The 22,278-nt window shown below is 37.2% G+C and overlaps 1 protein-coding gene across 2 annotated transcripts in view; it reads right to left on the bottom strand.

Moving 5' to 3' along the window:
- Nucleotides 1–22,278, bottom strand: part of ME1 (malic enzyme 1) — a 170,290-nt gene that overhangs the window by 91,338 nt on the left and 56,674 nt on the right. For both annotated transcript variants that reach the window (XM_030490125.1, XM_030490126.1), the window contains exons 4-5: nucleotides 9,078–9,153; nucleotides 7,735–7,896 (exon numbers count right to left, since the gene is read on the bottom strand). In XM_030490125.1, coding sequence (XP_030345985.1) covers nucleotides 7,735–7,896; nucleotides 9,078–9,153 — 238 coding nt within the window. The remainder of the gene's footprint in view (nucleotides 1–7,734; nucleotides 7,897–9,077; nucleotides 9,154–22,278) is intronic.

Genomic DNA, 22,278 nt, shown 5'->3' with positions numbered 1-22,278 from the left:
ATTAAACTTTTAAATTAAAAAGCAGATGCTTCATGATAAATAAATAAATTGTCACCATACGGCACTAATTTTAAAATTACTGTACCTTCAACAGTATGTATAAAAACCTGTGCAAACTATCCTCTCATTCTGATAAAATTTAACAATTTTGATCAATATTTCCTTCTAAGAGTAGACTTGGCTTGTAAAGCTATTGCTTTAGATATACAATATACCACAAGATCACATACACAAACTTTTACTTTTCAAATAATTTCAAGTTTTCCTTGAAACAATCTTATTTAGTATAACTTCTTGTCTGTTGCCTAAAGCCTGTGATTTCATTTTCTCTTCCTCATCTGTTTTATTACTTTCTATGTGCTCTACTGACAGTCTTATCTGGCCAGCTTACAAGACTCAATACATAAGAAATAAAAAGCTAGGAATTTGCAGAACAGACTAACATAAAGAAATATTTTGGGCCAGAAAAAGCAAGCTGCAACTTAGTCAAAAGACTGAGTTTGACATGTGTCAATAACAGATCAGCAGCATACTGCAGAAATGTATTCAAATGGTAAATCTAGATTTGTCATTACACTGACTTACAAATTCTTGACACATCTGAGTTAAAATACCGGATCAAAATAACTTTTGAAACTTTCAAGTTGTGAACGTATTACCAGGCATATTGTAACTCTTCACTAAGAGCACTAAGGAGCAAGAAAAGGAAAGCTCTCAAAACACTTACTGAAAAACATCAGCTGTCAGACATTTGTGGTCCATTCAAGCACATCACCCAACAGCCCCTGCACTGAGGGGAAATGGAGGCTCCTGTAAGTACCATCCCTTTCCCAATACATTCTTTGGGTTTGCAAGCGTAATATGGATGTTGGCACAGTCTAAGGCGTTCCTGCTGTTTAAATACAGCATATTTAGGAGTGATGGACTATGCCATATTTATTTTAGTGGTGGAATCTTCTGAAACACATCAGAAAAATTACCCTAACCCCCCCCCGCTTTTAGAAGATGCATCTATAAAAACAGATTGTAGTTGTCCACTCCCTCTAATGCATATTCAGTCCACTCCAAATAACTGAATAGATTTAAAAGGAGACTACAAATTCCCACAAATTAAGAAAATGTGGGGTTTTTTTTCTTCTACACAACGGGCTAGACAGAACCGTAATTCAGAAATGACTTTACTTTTCAGTACTTCTGAACACGGAAAAGAGAAAAGAAAATATGACTCATGACATTGACTCTAGGAAAAGTAATACCCTACCACAATATTTTGTTGCCAACTGGAAGCATGGAAAGGGGAGGAAAAAGGAATATTCATGTATTTTCTCCTTTGTTCAAGTGCTGGCAGCATACTACCAGGAAGGACTAGGAGCAAGATCTATGAGGGAAAAAAATCCGCTTGTAAAATAGAACTTAATTGGCAAAGGAGAGTGCAATTATCTCCTACCAGAACAGCACAGACAGGCAGTAGCCAAATGATAAAAAAAACCTCATAAGATTTACTCCAGCAACAGTCTTACAAATTTTCATGCCTGAAATTCAGCACCATTGGGCCGCAGCATTACTTTCAAGCTCTTCCCTGGCCTGACAGCTTTGTGGAACATCGAAAAAAGCCTCTCCTGGTCAACCATGTTAATTTGGTCAGTGACATTTTAACACAGCTAAATGAAAAGCTGTCTATCTAGAAACCTCCTGTTTTGATTACTCATAGTGTCATTTGTATTTCAGAAATACTCAAAACTAGTAGGGAACGCACTGGAGAATATAACCTAGAAATCAGATTCCCATATATGCATTAGATACAAAAATAGATCCTCTTTATATTGACAGGAGTCATCTCTATTCATAGAATTCAGGAAATGCTACTACTGTTTTACAGTAAAACTATTACTGAAATGCTGTCTCTAGTTCTAACAACCATCATTCAAGAGGAAGGCAAACGGACCTTATTAAAAAAGAGTATAACCATTCCATAATACATTTATTCCATTAAAAAATGGTGTAAAACTGCACTCATCTACAAATGAATGACAACTGTGACTGCCTTTTATTTCTAAATCCCTACAGTTGCACACAATTTATATGATTTGCTTGATATGTTTACATCTTTAGATGGATAAGATATGAAATTGTAGGTTTCCTCTATACTCAGCTTTTGTCTGTCTAGGTTTCTATATTAGTTGGAATATGAATAATAAAAGCAAGTTTGTTTCTTTTTTCTCAACAGTTTCCATTTGCACAAATATAGGTAGGTATTTTTCAAGCACATGAATCTTGAAAGGCTGGTACCGGTTCTTATGACAACTGGAAGTAACTTGGGGAAATGCAGAAAGCTAACTAGCACAAGTTCAAGAGCTGAGCTTTAATTTGCACCTCAGCTTTTCTGGAGTCAGTCTTCCACTGTGGATATCTGTCATTCCTCCAGAGGAATCAGAACTGCCAGCCCAGTCATGCTCATTGACCCATTTAGGGCAACTGTGGGGACTGCCACATTCCTGCATTTAAATATTTGTATTAAGTGAAGGCAGAAAAATATTTCAAAGCAAACATGCAGGAAATAAACTGAAATAGCAGTGCACAAGTCCCTGAAAGGTGGCAGATGAAAGAGTAGCTGCTCTAGCAGCTGCCCCACATGTTCTTTTCTCTCTTGTGCACTGTTCAGTACTTAAATGTCTGTATTTGACAGTTATACAAATAAAGAATGGTATCAGATACACACTTTCAAAAAGTGAGCTGAACATCATGATCCATCTGTACGTTAACGGCATATATATATGACCTGCCAGCTATTTAACTATGTCTACTTAGGGCAAGAGAATGTCTGCTTGTTCAGCTTCATTGAAGCCATCATGGCTGCAGATGGAGAGAGTTCTGCCACCTGAGCAACCCTGACAGCTGGCATGTGGCCACTGTCCCGGCACTCAGAGAACCAAGATGCCTTCTGCTAGAAACCGCCTGTGTAAAAACTTCTTTCAATACCAGATGGCTTTTCAGTGTTGTGCAAAAGTACTATTTAAAAGAGCTTAATGCTTTCTACCTGAGGTGTAATTCACAGTAAATGGTTTATGTTCAAATGCTAACACATAATTAATCTTCCCAAAGCTCCCACAACTGGCCATTGCCAGTATTGAATTTACACATGCCATCAGTCCAGGACTGCTCTGACAGCCCTGAACTTGTCAGAGCTTCTCTTGTAAGGTACCAAATAAACACACTCCTCATGCCTTTGTTAAGCATCCATTATTAGATTAAGATCTTTATGGTCAGAAGAAACCCTTTCACCACTGGTTTGACTTCTATAGAATACAAGCCATCAGTCTTCCTAGATTTCATTCCTGCTCTGGCTGGGTAATAGTACTTCAATCAAACCATGTCTCATCTATAACCCCTGGACACTAAAAACATTGACTCCAAGTCATTGATAAAGATATTAAACAGTGCAGAGCTGAAAAGCAGCCCTGAAATACCACAAAACCACAGCTATACATGTTTTAAATTGCTATTTTCTAATAACACAGGAGGCTTGCTTTGTTTTTTTTCATTGGTCCAGTTTCTTAAAAGGAACAGTATAAATTCAATGAAGGTAAAAAATAAGAGTCAACAAAAAAATCTGTAAACTGACTTAAACATTAGACTAAATTCAGTTTTGATAAGCCCATGCTAATTAGCAATAGTTATTTTACTCTCAATTCTTGATTAATCAAACTTTCTCATTTTATCCAATTCTTTATCTAACTTTAAGCAACCAGGATCATTGTGTTTTAAATAAGAGCCTTAAATTTCCAGTCTTAACTTAATCCAGTCTTCCTGAACTTCTCAATTCATCTCAGATATAATTAAAACAGTACTGCCTCCCCACCCAGCTCAGCATGGTCCAGAAAGTGTTTAGCAGGGCTTTTTTAAAAAGAACTGGCCAAAGCATTATTTGGACATTCTGATCTAATTTTAACAATTTTTAAAAGATTTTAACATATTCATTTGTTGTTAATAAAATGGAAAATAAGTCTTCTCACCAAGATAGATAGAATTGACATTTAAAAAATATCTACCATATTTATACTGACAAGCTAAGACTTTCACAAGTACAACCATTAAGGTAAAGCATCAGGAGCAACAGAAAATCTCATTATTACTGTTCATAATTAATAGAGATTAAGTTTCCTTTCTTTAGTGTCTTTTGCTCTTTTATTGCCTATAAACCCAGGTTTTGAATTTGGTTTATATTACTGGGTTTTGCCATTAGCTTGTTGGGTTTTTTTAACTGCCAGTTTTCACATCCCTGTAAGCCAGGCTGATCTTTAACCAACAGGCTTGCCTCGACATTGTTTATTTTGTGAGAGTTTAATAATATGTTTTAAATAGAAAACAATCATTCACATTTTAATGTTTAAATGTTTTCCCTTGATTCAGCTTGATTATTTCTATCATCCTTAGTCCATTCCACTTACAGTGCTGAGTATGTTTGTTTCAGGCAAGTCTCCATTAAGTTGTAGTTGCTTGTACTTTGACAACCACTCCTTTTTCTTCTGCAGTCCATTTCTTTAACCATCTCAAGGTGATTAACATATACCTCTATAATGGTAGATTAATGCCCAGAATCCAGAGGTCACATCACCTCAGGATTTCCAACAACACTTTCATACACTTTCATGCCAGTACTGAGACTAGTGCCTGAGTGTGCTTTACTTGGATTGAAATCCCACCTGAGAAGCACTATCCTCACACCTGAAAAATACACAGCTACTGGGTAAGGCACAACTTTCAGTGAGATTGCCACAGTAAATAATGAACAGTACACCAAATAATGTTTTAAATGCTTTGGATAAAATGTCCTGTCAACAATTACTTGCCTCCAATTTGGCAAAGACTTACAAAACAGGCATATTATTTTTGGCAGTGGTCAACACCACTTCTTTTGGACACTCAGTCCCAAACTGATTACATGGAGTAATTTACTAGTTTGTCCACACCAGTCTTTCTTCTAGGTCAATTTTTATGCATAAATAAGCAGTTTCCATTTCTCTTGCATAATTATCTAGGAAATCATATAAAAATGCTTTTTTTGCTTCTCTTCTTTTTCCTTGGTTGTATGAGTAGCAGGATAATACCCCAGCTAAAAATACCTCTTCTAAAACTAACAGTAATAAGGCTTTTAATAATGATCAGAAATCAAACGAGTTGCTCCTCAGTCACTGTTTCGGGTCCCGTACACGACAAAGCAATACAGGATGAGAATTTGTGAAGGGTTGGTTGTTTGGTTTATTTTCAATCTGCTTTAGAGTGAGATTTAATCTTTCTGGAGAATTTGCAGGTTCTGCATAACTGCATTAAAGTTGCCAAAAATACATATTTTAAAACTTATTTTAAAACAGTGAGGCCCCCACAGAACGAGAGAAGGAACTAATCTAAATGGAAAACATCTGTGCATTTCAAAGAACATGTTCAGCATAATTATTATTTATATATGCTCAAATTATGAGAGTCATTTCTATTGCATTTTATTATGGAAAATCTTGGCTAGGGTAAAAAAATATAGCATAAAAATACAGCTATTTGTCTGAGGAGTTTAGATTTTAAGATAAGGAATTGCAGTACAATTCCACAGCAGCTTGACCTAATATGATCAGCTTAGCCAGCAAAATGGGATTGCTTTTTGGTCATTTCAGTTGTTTGCAGTGGCTCACCACCTGGTTACATAAATACCAGCACTAGGGACGAAACATTCTGAAGTGTAGTCTAGCACAACACTGAAAGAGCAATTGTGCTGCCTTTAGAGCTGACCATAACCTAACCACGATTCACAGCCTTGATTTCTCTCATGCTGCTGACTTCTCACCCCTACAAAAACCCAGATGAGCATAAACGGCACTGATCCGTAAACTAATGATAATTCCCTGCATCTGCTACAGCACTGGGGAAAAACAAGAACAAAACCAAAAATAACTCTTTACTCAACCGCCCATTCATTCAAACTTAGTTTAAGGTCTCTTGTACCAGTAAATGTAGCTGGGGATTTTAGACTACTTGGCAGCACGTGCATGTCTGGGCTTGATACACACCTGGGCAGGAATGAAAACCACCCCACAGGAAACAGTCCTGTCCTACACTGCTAAACACTGTGCTGGCTGGGGACTGAAACAGGCTCAGCCTCTAACCGCACTGTGCGACTAAACTGCAACAGTTCATAATATGATCCCAAAGTAAGAAGCAATATTCCAAAGTGAAACAACAAAAGAAGGGTAATATTTCAGAATGCCAACAAACCCCAGCTCACCTGTTTTATGCATCGCGTAATACTTTAGGTTTGCCATTCTTTCATATGCATTGAACTCATTGTTTAGCCACAGGAACAGTGCCATGAAAGCTATGGGTACGGGTAAGCTTGTTTCGCTATTTGACTCTGTGTGTGTATATATATATGTTTGATATCTTTCAAGAAAATAATATGCTATGAAAAAATAGAAATTACAATGAAATTCAAGCAAAAAAGCAAAATGTAAAGCCTAGTGTAGTATCAGAAGTAGCTGATGCAACTAGCTGCCTAGAAAAATTCAATAATAGGTTAGATAACTGGCCCAGCTGCTCAAACCAGGAATAAAAACATTTTATAGCTAATGAGACTTGCATGTGATTTCATACAGCTATGTGCTACAGTGGTCAGATAGATCTCACAAGTAAGTCTGTCCACTTTCAGAAGAGGGTTCTTGGGGGATAGAGAGAGAAGGTAGCACGCTATTTCTCAGTTCAGTCGTGCTTTCATGGTGTATTGTCTAAAATTATCCCAGTGGGGCAGGGTGGAGGTGTGTGTATAAAGCTGAAGATGCACACACCCAGCCTAACAATCTAGAAGTCCCAGCTAAATTTACTGGTACAGGAATGTTTTATTTAGCTACAATACACATACATCTCATGCATTTATCATGCATAAAGTTTACCACTTGCACCATTTATAGTATCATATTTGTTTACTTTTGCTAAAGCAGAATGCCATTGCTGGTGATATTTAATTTGACATCATTCAGAGTCAGGAATTCAAGTATTCCTTCAGGAAAAAAAAAAAAAATGGGGGCCAAGAAATTAACTAGTAATCTTGGGAGACCTGGGAATAACAGAGCAAACAACCTTAAATCTCTGCACCCCACACAAGTGGGAAGCCTGGTTAAAGAGGGTAAGGACCGCTTACTTGAAGCACTAGGACCTCACTTTGGGGAAATTAATAGCATTATAGTGCTTTCTATAGCTAAAGTACAGCTGAAGTATGTAGACGTGCATTCCCAGCATAGATCAGGCTATAGCTTCAAGATGTTCACTATAAAAAGGGACAAAACCAGAACTCACATTTGAAATCACTGCACAGGAATTCTACAGCAGAAGTTGAGAGAGAATGCTGCCTTAAATTGTATGTACTTTTAACTCTATCATTCTCTTCTGCTTGAGATCTAATTTCTAATACCACTTTTTAACATGTACAATGTATGCAGCACATTTTTACAGAAAACAGCGTCCTGAACTACTTGAGTCTTATAAAACAGCCTACACTGTGCATTAGGATGAGTATATGTACACTGTGTATTAGAATGTGACTTTTTCCATAGGTAAAAGGACTACGTAGTTTGCACAGAATCAAACCCAGTATAGTAAAGGAAAAAAAAAAAAAAACAAACCCCACAATTAAATTTTCATATAGTTCCCTTCAAACAGCTAATACTCACTAGACCTCAGAAAAGGATTTACCTCATTATCTGTTCCCACATCCAACATCACTGGTAGACACTCATAAGGTTTTACTCCTCCACATGCCGTATAAAGTGCCAGTTTACCAACTGGAATGCCCATTCCATAACAGCCAAGGTCTCCAAGACCAAGAATACGTTCTCCATCTGTCACCACAATAGCCTGAAGGAAAAAATAAAAGCACTGTAAAAATCAGTTCTTTCCTTGTATGTACTATGTATTCCATTATCTTCTCACCATAATTTTTTCATTTTCATGTATACATTCTTACAGGTAAAACCAAATCAATAGCACAAAAAAGACCCAGAACTGGTTTATTGTATCTCACTGTGGTCTTGTTCCACTATTTTAGACTCTTGCTTCACGCTAAATGGGACTTTTTAAACTTTTAAATGGGACTTTAACTTTTAAAAATACACAAGAGAGGTATCTAGTATTATATTACAAGAAAACCAGCATTGTTCCCTCTTACATTTTTCTCTCAGCAGTATGAAAACAGAATAAGAAGGAAAAGGAAGTTATTCGCAAAAATAGAAGAGCCCCAGACTCCTGGCTTTTGTCATGGCTGTTTTCAGCAGAATCAGAGCCAGGCACTCACTCCTGCTGTACTTTGACAGGGCGGTCTACAGCTACCTGGTTCTTAACCTTCAAAGATGTATTTCTTCTTCCCTTGAGCAAACAACACACCATCATACTTAAACATATGAGAGTATGTGGGTTTTTTTATTAAAAAGATTTTTAATAGTAAAGAACAGAAGTGCTCAGTATCGCAAGCAGCTGATAACACAATAGTTTTCTTGCCATACTCTGTGACAAGACATTTTAGTTGGAAATTTAATATGTTTTGTGATAGAGCTCATCAGGTATTATATGCAGAGAACTATTAACCCAAACACTGGACCCGGTTGCCACGAGACCTTGTGGAGTCTCTACCCTTGGAGATACTCAAAACCCACAGGCTGGACACCGCCCTGAGCAACCTGCCGTGGCTGACCCTGCTTGAGCAGAAGGATGGACTAGATGGCCTCTAGAGATGCCTTCCTACCTCAACCACTCTGTGATACCCTGTAATTCAGAAAAAGCATTTAGGTTTGTTTGGGAGTTTTTTTATGCATAATATTTAATGTAATTGACCAATTAATCAGTAAGCGATGCCTATAGCTGAACAAGTAAGGATTTTAAAAAGCCTCAAAGTTTGGCTGTAACAGCATTGTTTCTATTTCAAAAATGAGCTAAGAAATCACTGAAATCTAATTGATAAAAAGCTCATAAAAATATCTCAACCAAGTTATGTTGGGTAAAAAACAGTGTCAGCTTTGTCATGCAACTAAAACTGAACTTACCTTGATGACATCTTCTGGCCAGGATTTAAGCATTGGAGCGATGTGTCCCCGGTCATGGATAGTAATAAAAAGACCTCTGAAAATTAAAAAAAAAAACTTCTCATATAAACAGGCAATTAAATACTTCAGTATAAATCTATTAAATAATAAATTACCACTATGAAAATGTGTTTCCAAAATATAGGTTCAGTTCAATAAGTGCTCAATTTTGTGAATGAGTAAATTAAATGTCTGCATTTCACAGAAGTCAGGGAACATGAAAGTCAGTAAAGCTTCACTGAGCAGTGACAACCTCTGAGTCATTTCTGAAAAGTACAAAGTTTGATTTTAAAGATCACTGAGCACTTGATCTGTTCAAATGTGCTTATTAATTGTCCCAGACCACAAAACACATTCATCATATGACAGTGATCACTACTGCCCCAGCAGTCCTAATGTTTACAGACAAGAATAGGCCAAAGTTTTAATCTATGAACAAATCCTGAAATAAATCATGTATTATCATTACATAAAAGAATTCAAGCACATTTAGTTGTGTGTTTAGAAAATAGTCTGCCTATTTAATTAGATTGCCCCTTTAACACCTACAGACGTGGGAAATTATCTTCTCTATATGAAAATCTCTTTGGTTTGAAAGCATGTCGCACATCCTACAGTGCTGAGCACACTGAATTTTTACTTTGAAGAATGTTTGTAAATTGGCCTTTAGTTTCACCAATACAGAAGAGTATAAAACAAAATGACAGAAAGGTGTAATTCTTATTTCTTTCTTTTTTTTTTATTTATTATAGAAGCAAAATTGATGTAGTATCTTAGCACACTGTTCAGCATTTTAAGCTTCATTTATTTTACTTGACATGCAGATATACATCCAGGTGCACTCAGACTTAATTCCATTTCTTATCTTCTTTTCTCATGTGAGACACTGGAAAAAAATTATCCCACTAAATTCAATCTCTCAAAAACCATGAAGAAAACACCCATGAAGAAGTACATGCCAAAGATGCCTTCTTGTAATTAAACTTAGCTGCTGTAGTAACTATAAGGACTTTTCTTCTGGAATTATTCTTAAGTACTTTATACACCTATTATAAAAATTCTACAGTAAAAATTAGAAAAGAGTATTGAAAAATAATTTAAATCTAAGTGTACTACAATATCTCTATATTTTCAGAAATGGGTACGTGCCCATGTGGGTCTAAATAAAACTGGTAACTCAGGGAAATTCCTCTCAGATATGATTGCAAGTATTCCAAGTCAAGCAAAAATTTTTCTGCAGTGTTAAAAGATATATTAATCAAGACACCAAAATTAATCCAAATATTATATTTAATTTAATATGTTTAAATATTTCATCCATATTAGATTATATATATTTTTTTATTACCATGTGATTTATATTTTTATATTGAATTGTACATTTAATTTCCTATTTAAATGTGTTCTTTGATGTCAAAAATATACAATTGAAGTTGTTCACTGACAAAAGGCAGTGTAAGACACGTTGCAATTCACCAAAGTATTTCCAAATTTTAAAGTTAATGATTCAGAAACAGAAACTATGACCTCAAGTAGCTAATTAAATAAAAACTGGCATGTTCTGAAAGGAAATATATATGCACTGCATAAGGGAAAAAAAACCCAAAACAATCAGCCTTTGCCGGTTAGAGATTTTTAACTGTTTAAATTTCATTTTATGCATTTCCTCCCCAAAACCGGGAATTCTTTCTCTGATCCTGACATTCCCAATTAATTCCCTTCTGCCTACATTTCCCATGCTCAGAACAAACACACCATGCTGCATGATTACGTCTATTGGTTGTTTCTTAATAAGTAATGCCTGTCAGCAGATTAATCCCTCCACCCCAGTGGAAGCGACAGTTCTCGGGGGTGGGAGAGCTAATATTTATAGCACTTCTCAGAAGTTGTGGCATTCACAGCATATGAGCATTTCTATTTGTGAGCCAGCTACCTGAAAAAAGATGGCTCTAACAGTGAAACACAGTAAAGCAGCAAAGCAAATGCAGATGCTGCCTTTCAGAGGTATTGTACAGTGAGTCATTTTATAAAACATCGTGCAAACTGTTAAATCATAAAACACAGCTTATCAAAATTGCTAGCCTCAGAGAGTCAATTGTGGGAAATGAGTGTGCAAAAGGAAATGAAGAGTGCAGAAGGAAAGCTATATAAAGCATCACCCCTCTCCTTGTCCCCACACTCCAATTTACACTGACCTAATAGATTAGTGTTAAATGAAGCAAGATTTTGTATTGGTTTTCTAAAGGGCCAGAGCCCAGCCCAGTGTGGTTAAACGACCTTCTCCTTGAAAGCCAGGGAGAGAGGTCTCCATGGAATAAATTCCACGACAGAGGAAAATAAAGGCAGGGTGGCTGCTCCAGAAGGAATTTTATTAGAACATTTGTAAAGACATGTGAATAAGTATTGAGAGTGTATTTCAGAAAGCTGTCCAAGCAGGATCACATTCAAACAACAATGGAAAATAAGGGCTGAAGTGTAAACAGAGTCATGTCGAAAGCATTTCACTCCCCTCCTTCTTCTCTTCCCTCCATTCTTTCCATAGATTAGTAAAATGTTTCTGGACACATCGGCCTTACCGAGAAGATGCTCTTAGATTTAAGGGCACAGAATAAGACATAAGAATCTTTTATTCTTTTATCTGGATATGTTTTCCTCATCCTTCATTTCTTTAGTTAAAGCACTTTCCTCCTTTAAGGTGTCCTCTGCAGGAAGCTACACCAGGTTGCAAGAGGAACCCCATCTTGCAATGGTGTCAGCCATAGCAATATTCAGCTTGCATTACTGGGACTGAACTTGCAGGCAATTCTACCTGCAGGCAACCACCAAAAGCTAGCACTACATATTTTTCTTTTCCATGAGGTCATGCTATATCCAGGAAAAGCACCAACTGCATAAGGTTATTACAATTTGTATTGGATAACACAAGCTGAGAAGGTAAACAACTGTTTGGCTACCTAGTGGACATCATATTTATATTTTGGGTGTCAGAGCACAGCCATGACAAGAATCAAGAAAGGGGTAAGCTACACGGTTTAGATTGGATTAAACTATATATATATTTCAGTCCAGAAAAAAACCTGAATTATCCATTTGAGGATGATTATGATGATGATGATAATAATTGCTGTCATGTCAGTGACGCACACCCCGCTCTGCTAGATGCAGAGCAAGAGACAGCCCGCATGATGTGCATCTGTCTGACTTCAGGATGGGGCTGCTACAGCAGATGGACAAATAACACATGGAGAAAGAAGCAAGATACAGGAAAAAAAAAGGTGTTTAAAGATAATATTTAGTAAAAAGAAAAAGATTATGAAAAATATGCTGCATATTTCAACACACACATTTTCAAATATCTAACAAGAAAAGCTTCTCATGGGGAAGTAGGCTTAAGTTCTCCTGTACGCCCTTTCAGAATAGCCCAGGTTGACAAGCTAACTGTAAAAGCAAGTGTCAATTCTACAACACAGTATGGTCTTTTCTATTTGAACTGACATCTCAGTTATATATATTATCTTTTCCTTTGAGGCAACAAACTGAGACCTGTTGAGGCTTAAAAGGCCAATCAGCAAAACTGTGGCTTAAAACTGACCTGAAGCTTGCAGCAGCAGATTAGTCTTCAAATGAACGTGTTCATTTTGAACCTGGCACAATGCAAACCTACATGGAACTTATCTGAGTGCATATGCAGAAGGGCTCATCTTCAGTCACTTTGGCCTCAGTTAAACTTCAGTTCAGCATTGGTTTATACCAGTCTAGCCAAAGGGATCACTTCTACTTACGCCCATTTCAGATAGCCAGATGACACATGAAACTACAGCAGAGGAATAAGTACACAGAGAAGTAACTGTGCCTCCTTTCTTCTTGTCACACCACCAGTAAAACCAGAGCCCTGAAGAGTGAGGGGAGAACCCATGCTAAGACATTGGGATCCACTCAACAAGGGGTAGATCTAGATGATTTTTAAGGTCCCTTCCAACCCAAACTATTCTATGATTCTATTCTGCGTCACTGAGCTCACTACACTGTAGCGCATTTTACCAATTATGTGGAGGTCATTCTACGTCACATGATTTGGCTCTGTTTTATTAGAACTCTGATCTATGAGAACAAAGCAAACAGAATTAAATGGAGTATTTGTTTATTATGCTTCAAGGAAGTAATGGTCCACCAGCAATGTATTTGTCTATTATCTATTAAAGCACAGTCTAGAAAAATGTGTCACAGTAACAGAATACTCCTTTCTTTCCTCTTCTTCTAATAACAGGAGGCGATCTAACATGTCTCAGAAAATGCCAAACATTTTTTAATGAAAAAAAGTTCAAACTTTTCTCACAACCCAACATGTTCAAAACTGTTATTTGAATTCTGAACCATATTTATAGTAGAGGTGACTCCACTTACCCAGGCAGCCTAAATCAGCAAGCTGAATAAGAATAGCAATAGAAAATCTCAGGGACCAGCCCCAGTTTATTTCTGAGCCTAGACTGACCCAAACTCCCGCACTTTGCAAGAAAGAGGTAAACTACTTCCTTAGTCCCTGTTGAAATTACCTCCTAGTTTTGTCAAGATTATATAACAGAGCAGAAAAGTGATGAAATTAACCTGAAAGACAGCAGCTGTAAGCCTGGCATTTGAAAATACGACCTAAGGTTAATGAGGTTTCAGGAAAGAAAGGATAGGGTTTGGAGCAGTAAAAGGCACGTAACTGTAGTGACGCAAAGATTTAGATACTGGGGGATCTTTTAGTATTAGATGTTAAAATATTATATACAAATAAACAAAAAAGATGATGGGGGGGGGAGATTACTGGGCCTGCTCAAGAGCTTCAACTAAATCCCATACCTCTGCCTTTGCTCTTTGATGATGGATATTGTCTGCTTCAAAGAACCTCATCCAGGTAGCACTATGGTGAGAAAAGCTGGGTCAAACAGCTCCATGGAATAGCAGGAACTTCCAGATGGACTTCCTTTGCCCACAGCTTGTGTTTTACTTCCAGCAATCTTAGTTGGCAAAATGTCACAACCAGTTGGACTGGGTGCATTTTCAAATACAGCCAGATCTGCCCAGAGCCGCGACTTCGGGTCTCAGGGTATTTACTCTTCCACCCCATGTGGGATGAGGGTAGTAGGGAACCAGGGGCTGCTGTTCAATGACTTGCAGCCCAGCAAGCCATAATCCTCCTGGTCCACCTCTCCAGACAGGAGCCAGATCATACAGACATTGCCCCATCTGTCCTTCTTCATCTGAAACAGGCTCCACAGCATGTATATAGTGTATAAATTGTGACACAACAGAGTGGGTGAGATTAAGAAAAGGGACAAGTTGCCCACAGCAGTGCAGACTGAAGGTAAAAGAAAAAGGAAAATAGAAAATCCTGCACTTGGGTGCTGTCCTATTACTTTTCTCCAACACGTCTGGACTCTCTCAGCCCTCTGATAGCCTGTTTCTTGCTAGCAAAGCATGTAAATTCTACATTACTACTTTTCGTGTATAAAGACTTCTGCAAAAGGAACCTTTTTTGCTGAAACATTCCTCTTTCAGTTTGTCAAAATGCCAATCAGGCTCCAGAACTGAGCAAAGAAGTCAGGCCTTTGTACAATAAAAAACCAACCCAATGAAGTAATTCCAGAACTGCTCTCATTCAACACAAAAAACCATTACATTGTCAAAATAATCTGAGTAAAATATTACAAACCTTACACAACAAAACTTTAAAGCCAATTTTACATGGTACAAGAAAGCAATTATAACTTCGCTAATAATTAAAAAGTCTTTACTTCATTTTAGAATGTGCACTTAAACCTATTTCAGATGAAAATTAAGACTACTTCTTAATAAAAACAACACTGCATGGATTTTGTATATATTATATAAAATACTCATTATTGTATACCTAGATAACACTGAGTTTTACTTAGTACCTCACTCCTTTACTTACAAAAGCAAACAGCACAGCATTTTGTGATCTAAATATTCAGAATGTCATGATGCATCCTCTTCGTACAGCAACAGATTAGATCAAATAGTATCTTTTTATTCACCTCTTAAAACATGAATTTGTTGATTTAACTATATTCCTAAAGTATCATTCATCTAGACAATCAGCTTTTACGTACTTACGTACTTATTGCTTAACCACATAATGGCAATTCCATGGGATGCGTTTGTTTGAAAGGAAAAGGCAGACTTTAAGAAATACTGTGTTTTAAAAGCCAGAGCTGTTTTGCTCCAGAAGCTACTTAAATTCTTCTGACAGTTGCTCAATAAATAACTTAATTACTTACACTCCAATAGACACAAATAGAACTATTTGAAGACTGTGAATGAGAATTCTTTACCAGAGCCAGACCCATTCATTTATGACAAAAAATAACCCACTGTTCTGCTTCAGTAGCTATCATGTTTGTATTATTTTATGGTAATATTAACTGCATAAAAAAACATCTACAAACAACATCAACCATGTTATCTACTAGGAATCTTGCAACACTAATGATGTCTTTTTAAAAAACCTTTTAAATGTTATTTAAACTGTTAAGTACTCAAACAAGTGAAATCACTGTCCTTCTATTTACTTCAACAACTTGTGCTGCTCTGTCTCATTAAAACATGGAAAATTTCCAGTATTTAGACAATAGTGTCCTTTAAAGCCAGTTTTCATTGACCTTTAAATCACATAATTTGCTCTCAATAACCATGAACAAGGACAAAAATGAAGACTTATTAAAAACACTTCTTAAGGCATATCCTACTCAACTTCCACTGTAATGAAGAAGTCACTGCTGAAAAGAGACACTATCTTCCATTTGTAGAGCTGACCTTATCTGCTGGAAAGGAACCAAGAAAACCACTCAATTTATGCCACAGAGATAGAGCAGTTCCTAATGCAAGGAGCTGCACTGCTCAGTGGTGGGTGACAAGTCAGAAGGCAGGACAGCTGATGCAAAAGTGTCTGGGTTAAACTGGGTCATACAAGATTGACAGTGAGCATCAAGGCACAGAGCAGTGCTGTTTCAGCCTCACGTGAGCTGTCTGTGTACAGCATTTGTCAACATCTCTGAGACACGCATCCCAAGGGCACAGAGATCACAGCATCATCAAGGGACGACTGGAGATCACCCAGTCCAAGCCTCCTTCCAGAACCCGGTCAGCTAGAGCAGTTATTTTGCCTTGGCTTCCCCCGAGGTAAAAATTTGGTAGACTGTGAATTTTCCCTATTTTTCAGTAAGGAATGCTAGCAGTAAAAATAAAATAGCTGTTCTAGTGGGCTTTGCTGTTCCTAAAATCAAATGCTTTTTGGATGGTGCTCCACTTCAAATATATACAGAAACCTATTTCTGCTTTCAGTGGAAATAAATTCAGCAGATAGCAATTGAAAATAAGTCTCCTGTATTTTAGCACATAAAGTAGGCATAACACTGAAAAAGTACAGATCTCAATTTATCACCAGCACATTTTCAGATGAACTCAAACTATTCAATCTTAAGACGAAATCAAACAAGCTTCCACATCACAAGCATTACTTTGAGCAAGAGAAGTAACAAAGTAACAAAGTAACAAAGAGACAGCAAAGAAGTTATTTGAGCCATTTTAAAATCCTTACAAAATGGACTCTTCTTCCTTAGAAATTTTTTTTTAGTTGACTATAGGGATAGCATGAGTATGGTGCCCTACAATTACTAAAATAGAAGAGATTAAAAATAATGCAATTTGACTTGAAAAGCAAACAATTTTTCGGCCTCGGTTATTTCATAGACTATTCTATCATTCACAGAAATTACATTCAAATAATTTTCTCCTTAAACTTTAATTTTAGTATTTGATGCAGTAACAAACAAACAAACAAAAACATGGGCTAGAGTTTATTGCCGGCTAGAGCGTAGAGCATCTTCCTTGGGATCTCACAGTGAATCATACATTTCTCAGAGCATCATCTGAGGGAGAAGCATGAAGTCTTTCTAATGCAAATTAATCCATATGATTGGATTCTCATACCATCCACACTGGTTTTGATATTCCTGCAAATTATTTGTTGAAGAGATTAATGTGGCTGGTTTACGTGTGCCTCAACTCGCCATTATAAAGGCAAGAACAGCGCAGAGAAACCCGCTGGAAAGGTAACACCCAAGAGACACAGCTGGAGGCACAAAGGGTACCTGCACTGGTGTTCAAAAACCACTTGGGTCTGAAATCACCCATTTTGAAGGATGCAAGGGCATACACATCCACACACACCCTCCTTCTCCAGGCTTTCATCAGGGTTGCTCACCTGCTTCAACATTACCTATATCCTGGCCACAAGAAAATATAAGCTTTCAGTTTACTGTGACAAATACTGGGAAATTTGAGAGAGATATATAGCATGAAGCTTTTAGATAGCTATTTGCACAAAGTATGAGCATTTGAAAGCAAAACATTTGTTATTAAAAGGTGATAAAATGAATTTTCAAATAACACTTGTTTTTTGACTACAATCATTTTCCTTCCACTGTAATCAGCAGCATGGAGAGAACAGGCATAGCTTGCTTCTGATCCTACGCAACATGTTTTTAAATGCTGGCATCTTAAAATGGCATTTAAATGGTATCTGTTAAATGTTCACCAACTACAAAAACTATTCCACTTGTGCATGATAATTTATTCTGGTGTTTTACCTTCACGACCAATGAGCTGGGCCTCAATGGACACCTGGAAACAGAAGTTTTAACAGCAAATGGGGAATTTCAGGTCTGAGTTAGTGCTCCAAAGTATAAAAGTTTCTCTGATAACAAGTAATCTTATCACAGAACTGACTTCTAAGATTAGCAATTTTCTTTTTCACCAAATGAAAAGAGAAGATTACTTACAAATTCACATGCAAAATATATAAATCATAGTCTAGTGACAATGTGACTAGTTTTGTATTAAACTTAAATTCCAAATATTTGCAGTATCATATTATTCTCAACATGAGAAGCTAGTCATAATGATTTTTTAATTGGTATTTTGTTTATTTCCCATTTGCTTTTATTTTAGTGGTTGGGATCATTGAATAGCTTAAATTTCTTACAAAATTTAAAAACTGAAGTAGCTTTAACAATAATGTTTAAATTAGGCTACACATATTCACAAAAACTTTCTAAAAACCAAACTAATCTGGACAAAACCAAACCGAAGTGTTTGATTTATTGAAGCACTCATCTTTAAAAAGCATATAATAATGTAAATCTCCTATATCGAAGTCTTAGTTAAAATGTGAGTAATTTTTAAAGACAGATTTTAAGCTTAAATGTTTTAGAAAATTCAACTGGATGCTACAAGAACTAGTCAAAACGTAGATCGATTTAGTTTGAACTCCAAAAAAGTGCTGTGGTAGTAGGTCCTTGGCATAAGAAAGATTCAACTGTACTTTCACCCCACATCCAATTTTTATTGTTTTATTTTGGCCTCTCAATTTTAACCAATTTGTTACAATCACTGCACCTATAGCAAAACCACAATCATTTCAATAATTTTATGTTTATATTTTCCATTTCAAAAACATCAGCCTTAAAAACAGAAAAACTCAAACATTCTGATCAGCAGCACAATTTCTTCTCTTATTTCCTGTTAAATTTACAACATGCATGAATGCATGAAACAGACAAAATTTTTAGGACTATGTCCAACAACAGTTTTTAACATGGGAAAAAAGCTGCGGGTCCAGCTCTATCTCCAGCAGATCAACTCAGAGGCATACATGATTATTTTTAAGACTTACATTATCTGATGTTAACAAAGTTCCAACATACCAGTGCTCTGAAATTCACTCACAGAAAAAAATGAGAATTAAAATTTTACCAGCAAAGGCCAGGAAATGTATATTGTATTATCTACATAATGTGTATTGAATTATACAGATGGAATATATTTAAGAATAAACTAGTGATTTTCTGACTCAATTAAAAATTACTAAAAGCCTTTATTGTAAAATTTAAGAAAAAAAGTTATACTAGATACCCCAAGGAAACATTTTAAGCATTAAACATCTGGAATGTATCTGGCCCACTGTCATAAAAATTAACCTCCTCCATTATAGGCAAATGGTCTTATACTTTCCCTCCTTTTTATATAAATCCAGTCATGACCCCATGCAAAGTTTTTCATTTCATAAAGTCAGTATCAGCACACTGTTGCCTAAAAAAGGCAGCATGAACAACCTGCCACTCAACATAGAGTGCAGCAAACCTGTGCGTTAGTATGAGCTTATGACAAATCTACAGAAGAACTCCAGAAGAAAAGTTAAAACAAAAAATATCCTCTACTATAAGAAAGCTGCCATAATATAGTGAACTTCTCTTAAGAGAAACATGCTGTTGTGTCTTTGTAAGCTACCTTAGAGCTTCATCTCAGCAACAGCAAGCTCTTCCCTTAGATGGCACACTCCAACAAAAAGCCCAAAACAGTAGTTAATTTCCTTATTCTAGTATACACTGAAACAAAGTTGTGAGGTCTCCTAAATTCCCTTTTTCCTTAAGACTGAACAGAAATCCAGACTAAATGTAGTTGACTGGGGAATAAAGAGGCAAAAATGAGAATTGGCTTTTGATCATCTTTGTGCCAAAGGCAAAGGTCCTCAGCTTAAACTGAAGCTTGCTTTTTTTTTTTTTTTTTTTTTTCCTATTTCTCAGGAAATGGTTATGCTCTTAAAGGCTGAAAATCTTCACAACTGCTCTTCAATTTTCCATTTTAAGATCTGATTACTTACCCTATCTATTTAGAAAGCTTTAGACAGAGACAGAAAGCTATGTTAAAATATTCAAGCTACTGCAAAGTTAGAGTGATTGCACTGGAGTTCTTCCTCTTTTGGACTTCACCGAACACAGTTGCAGGAATAACTGTGGGGTTTTCTAAAAGCTACTATATCTTGTATTGGAAATACAACAATGAGACAATGTTGGACTGCTGAGTAATGAGAGTATTGTTGAACAGAGAAGCTGCTGAATGTGTAAGCAGGGGATCTGGGTGGTGCCGAAGGACGTGCAACAAATGTACAGAAAATGAGAGCTGGAGAAATTCCAGTGTAAGTACACCCCTAAAGGAAAACATCATCTGGGCATGGGCTGGGATATATACAGAATGAGGTAATAAAGTATTGTTATGTTACTAAGTCACTGGCTCCTCATCTGAAATACTCATACCTCATTTTGCAATATCAGGAGACAGCAGTGGGAATTACTGGGGACTTTGAAAAAACTTTCTACCTAAAAGGAGAGGTAGGTATAAAAAAACCAAACAAAAAAACTCACCAAAACAAACCAGACCACCACACTTAATACTTGTCAGTCACTTGTAACAGTTCTTTGCTACATGTTCATGTTGCCAACACATACGTCCCTACTGCTGGTAAACACATGCAGTAATACCGGTTTTGTTTTCCTTTATATCACGTTTCTATCAGGAAGTAAGCCCTTTCCCTTCCACAGCATAGCCTTAGGAAGGGAGAAAGCAGCACACCTTTTTTTCTTAGTACTTCCCAAGCAATGAATTGCAAGTTTAAATAGCACACGGAAGGGTGAGAGTATAACCTGTGATTGCACACGCTTCACATCTCCAAGGACGGCTAACAGCTAGAGAAAAGTAGCAGGTCTTCTTCCTTTAAGTGCTCCTCTATATGTAAGTGCACCCTCCAAAGCCATCCTTGCAGTGCTTGACCTGGGGACTGTTACCTCCTCTAAGAGGGTTTCAGAATAGGCACTTTTATAAAAACTGAAGGACTGCCATCCAAAATGCAAACAACTCAACTCCTCAGCAACAGCAAGTTCAACATAAGCATTAACTAACCATTAGTACTGGTGTCTAGTATAGAAACACTCAGCAAAGGCGGCACAGCTGCTGCTTATGTTGAGATAAGCTGACTCCAGTTGTGCAATGAACTCACCGAAAGAAAGCAATTTCATTTTAACTTCTTCAAAGCTTCAGTGCAATTCTTGTCCCCCTCTTTGAGAGTCCCTTAGATGTCTCAGCACACCATAAGCTAATATATATGTCTTTTAAAAGCATGCCTGACACTGCAGCTGTGTACAACAGCTTCAATAAATAAGCTGTGGCTTCTCCTCCGTTCCTAACCTCTTTTCACCAAAACCTAGATCATTTATTCTCTAAAATAGTTTATAACTCTATGGTTTCTGGCTGTATTTGGCTGCACTGAAAGATTTACCTGATCTCCTGCAGCAAACCAGTTGCATTGCTCTAGAGAGAAGCCCAGTAGTAAACTAGCATATATGTCATAGGCAGTGACACGGTGGCCAGAGCCCTGAAGTAAAATACGGGGCAATTGAAACTGATTGCAGAAACATATTTATTATTACTAAGTATGCTCCTAAAGATTAAAATGAACCTGTTCTTCCCCTGAAAGCCAGTCCAAATAATTAGAGTTTAAGACACTTTGGTGTGAAGCTGACATCAATACACTGGAGATCACCAACTGCAAAGAAGTTTGAGTCTCCAACACAAGGGATTCAGATCTTAAAACCAGAACTATCACGTGCTTTATGCTGGAGCCACCAGAATCAGTTCTATGCCTCACTTTACTTTGAGCACAGGCCTAGAGGATCTGACTTTACTAGAATCATCCACAAAGGCATCCACACTCTTTGGACAAGAGAAGCTGAAAATTCAAGTTCCTGTTTCAAAGCCTGATCAGACACCAGAAAAAAAATCTTGGCCCATCCTGCTTGTTCACATGGCACAAGCTGCCACTTGTCTACATTGTTGTAAATGAATGCAAGGATGATGCAGAATTCCAGTCCAGTGGAATTAATGCAATACGCAAACTATTGTCAATTGCAGGTCACAACTTCAGGGCTGTTCAAAGCCCCCCCAGTCCAGCTGGGAGGCAACTATAGCTATCATTTTGCACAAGATGTAAAGAAGTAGCCTCACTTATCCTTGAGGGCATGGGGGTAGCCGCACAGCAGAGATCCCTGAGGTGTGGGCTTGGCTATTTCCAAAACTTTCCACACCCCACATCTGGAGCAGGTCGCCCTGTGGTGCTTGACAAACTAGTGGGAGAAATTAGGTGAAAACCACACAAAGGGTCAAGAGGCAGCACGAACTCCTGAAGGGAGTATCTGAAGGGGGCCTTCAAGGATGCCAGAGAGGGACTGTTCATCAGGTGAATAGGACAAGAGGCAGCAGG

The sequence above is a fragment of the Strigops habroptila genome, chromosome 6 (assembly GCF_004027225.2).
Source record: "Strigops habroptila isolate Jane chromosome 6, bStrHab1.2.pri, whole genome shotgun sequence".
Classification (NCBI taxonomy): domain Eukaryota; kingdom Metazoa; phylum Chordata; class Aves; order Psittaciformes; family Psittacidae; genus Strigops; species Strigops habroptila.
This window is presented reverse-complemented; position numbering and strand designations above follow the sequence as displayed.